The 3,443-nt window shown below is 60.7% G+C and overlaps 1 protein-coding gene across 1 annotated transcript in view; it reads left to right on the forward strand.

Moving 5' to 3' along the window:
• SHANK1 (SH3 and multiple ankyrin repeat domains 1) overlaps nt 1-3,443 on the forward strand; it is a 40,183-nt gene that overhangs the window by 36,017 nt on the left and 723 nt on the right. The window contains 1 exon segment of the mRNA XM_024768221.1: nt 1-1,537. This exon segment is cut by the window's left edge and continues 102 nt beyond it. Coding sequence (XP_024623989.1) covers nt 1-1,537 — 1,537 coding nt within the window.

Below are 3,443 nucleotides of genomic sequence, written 5' to 3' on the forward strand. Positions count from 1 at the left end.
GCCCCCCCGCCGGACCCGGCGCGCCGGGAGCTGGGCTACCGGGCCGGGCTGGGCAGCCAGGAGAAGTCCCTTCCGGCCAGCCCGCCAGCTGCCCGACGCTCCCTGCTGCACCGCCTGCCGCCCACCGCCCCCGGGGTCGGGCCCCTCCTGCTGCAGCTGGGGTCCGAGCCCCCGGCCCCGCACCCCGGGGTGAGCAAAGCCTGGAGGTCCGCAGCCCCGGAGGAGCCCGAGCGGCTGCCCCTCCACGTGCGGTTCCTCGAGAACTGCCAGCCCCGGGCCGGTGGGGCGGGGGGCAGGGTGCCCCCCTCGGAGGACGGGCCGGGGATCCCGCCGCCCAGCCCTCGCCGGTCCGTGCCCCCCTCGCCGACCTCCCCGCGGGGCAGTGACGAGAACGGGCTCCCCCTGCTGGTCCTGCCGCCCCCCGCCCCGTCGGTGGACGTGGAAGACGGCGAATTTCTCTTTGTGGAACCGCTGCCCCCGCCCCTGGAGTTCTCCAACAGCTTTGAGAAGCCCGAGTCGCCCCTCACGCCGGGGCCGCCCCACCCGCTGCCGGACCCACCCACCGCGGCCAGCCCAGCGCCCCCTGCGCCGCCCCCTGCCGTGGCCGCCGCCCCTCCCACGCTGGACTCCACCGCATCCAGCCTGACTTCCTATGACAGCGAGGTGGCCACGCTGACCCAGGCGGGCCCCGCAGCTGCTGGGGACGCGCCTCCGCCGGGCCCAGCAGCCCCAGCCGCCCCGCCTCCGCCTGCCCCACAGCCTGGCCCAGACCCTCCAGCTGGCACAGATTCCGGTATCGAGGAGGTGGACAGTCGGAGCAGCAGTGACCACCCGCTGGAGACCATCAGCAGCGCGTCCACGCTGAGCAGCCTGTCTGCCGAAGGCGGGGCTGGCGGCGGGGTGGCCAGTGTGGCCAGTGGGCCGGAGCTTCTGGACACGTATGTGGCCTACCTGGACGGCCAGGCCTTCGGGGGCAGCGGTCCTCCTGGCCCACCATACCCGCCGCAGCTCATGACTCCCTCTAAGCTCCGGGGCCGGGCGCTTGGGGCCAGCGGAGGCCTGCGGCCTGGCCCCGGTGGGGGACTCCGAGACCCTGTCACTCCCACCAGCCCCACCGTCTCGGTGACGGGGGCTGGAACCGATGGGCTGCTGGCCCTGAGTGGTTGCTCAGGACCTTCAACGGCAGGTGTGGCCGGCGGTCCAGGGGCTGTAGAGCCAGAAGGCCCACCAGTGCCCTTGCCATCCGCCTCCTCCCTGCCTCGGAAGCTGCTGCCCTGGGAGGAGGGCCCGGGTCCACCACCACCCCCCCTGCCTGGGCCCTTAGCCCAGCCTCAGGCCTCAGCCTTGGCCACAGTAAAAGCCAGCATCATCAGTGAACTCAGCTCCAAGCTTCAGCAGTTTGGGGGCTCCTCGGCAGCTGGTGGCGCTCTGCCCTGGGCCCGGGGAGGCGGCGGGGGAAGCGGGGACGGCCACCACGGGGGAGCCAGCTACGTCCCAGAGAGGACTTCCTCCCTGCAGCGGCAGAGGTGAGCCGGGGGCTGGAGGTTGGCAGTGGAGGCCAGAGGGGCTGGCTGTGGGTAGCAGAGACCGTCTTCCACATAGCTTTGTCCCTTTAGGGTCCCAGGTGGTAGAAAGAAAACAGAAGCCGGGCTGGCTTGGAGAAGTTTGCCCTCAAAGAAGCATGCTTTCCCAGCCACTTTAAATTTCCCTTTATCTCAGTAGTTTCTGTGGTCTCCTCCCGTCACCATGACAACCCACATTCCATGATGAACAAAAAGAGTGATCAACAAAGGAGGAGATTGGAGCACAACTTGCCCGATGTCTGTTTCCTTGGTGGGTTGTCAGTTCTGACAATCCCTGAAATCTTCAGGTCCCTTGAGCCCCGAGTTTGTCAAGACAAGATGCTTTGGGGCACGGTCCGTGGTTACAAGTGTGGTTCTGGAGCCAGGCTGTTTTGGATCCTGGTTGCAGCCCCGCACTTTCTAACTGGGTGATCTTAGGCAAAGGAATCCACCTCTCTGTAGAAGAGGGACAGCATAGAACCTTTCTAAAAGGGTTTTTGAGGGCATTGTTGTACCATGAGATGGGGGAGGGGAGGGGTCGCTTACAAAAGCCCAGCAAGTATAGATGGAGAAGTCCAGGAAGACGCAGAAGTTTTCTAAAGCAGCTAGCGAGTTGGAACGGCCACAGAGTTCAAGCCCATTCAAGACCTTCTAATCTTAGGGAAAGCATAGAGTCACGTTCCTGATTCAGACACACAGAGCGAGTGGGGAGAGGGTTTTTTTTAATCCTCTTGTTCTGCAGAGCTCACCCTAATTCTCCTCGAGGGTTTGATGTCCACATGGTGACATTCTGAGGTGGTTTTTGAGGTCTTTGAGATCTTAAGGCATCTCACTGATGATTCTTAAGTCCTCTGGGGAGAGGAAAGGACGCTTAATTTAGTTAACAGATCCACCAATCATTGATTTGCCATCTGTTCTGTACAGGGTGCCCTTCAGGGAGAGAGGGACCCCACAATGGACGAAACAAGCAAAGCATTTCCCTCATAGACCCCACAGCGTAATGAGGCAGAGGCGGGGGCCGGGCAATAAACAAAATCATTGTCATCGTCCTAGGGGAAAGAAATGTAGTAACGCGATGGTTAGAGAAAGTCTCTCAAATAACGGGCGAGCTGAGCAGAGACTGGAGGAGGGAAGGAGGCAAATCGTTTGGCTCCCTGGGGGAAGAGAGAACTAGGCAGAGGGAACTGTTCAAAGGCCCTGAGGCAGGGACTGTTCTGGAGAGAGCTAAAGGGATGAGGGGAACCTTTTCCTCCCCTTGTTTCTTCTCTCTTTCATCTCCCTCTCCTCACCTCTCTCTCTCTCTCTCTCTCTCTCTCTGTCCCCCGTCCCCTTCCATCTCTCTCCCTTGAATGCTCATCTTTTTGTTCCTCTCTCACTGTCTCCCTGTCTTCCGCTCTGCTGTGACTGGCCATACCCGGAAAGGCAGTATAGGGTAGTGGTTAAGAGCTCAGACTTTGGTGCCCTATAACCGGGCTCTGCCACTTCCTGGCTGTGTGTCCTTAGGCAAGTTACTTAACCTCTCTGTGCTGCTGATAATAACAGTAACCTGCATCAGGGCTGTCACGGGGATTCCATTGAGACGGCGATATGTAAAAGCACTTAGAACAATGCCTGGCACACGTGAGCATCAGTAAGTGGTGGTGATTATTATTATTATCACTTAATGTCTCTTTTTCTTTCATCTCTCTTGACTGTCACCCTCTCCCTGTCCTCTCATTTCTCTCTCCCTTCATTTTCTGTCCTGACATCCATCTTACCCCCTCGCTTGCCCCTTCGATCTCTCCCCTTCTCTCTCCTCCAACTCTCTACCCCTGCCCCATGTCTCTCTTCCTCTCCCTGTATCTTGACCTCTTCCTCTTTCTCACCCGCCTTTGCCCCCCC

This window comes from Neophocaena asiaeorientalis, unplaced genomic scaffold (assembly GCF_003031525.2).
Source record: "Neophocaena asiaeorientalis asiaeorientalis breed wild unplaced genomic scaffold, Neophocaena_asiaeorientalis_V1.1 scaffold629, whole genome shotgun sequence".
NCBI lineage: Eukaryota > Metazoa > Chordata > Mammalia > Artiodactyla > Phocoenidae > Neophocaena > Neophocaena asiaeorientalis.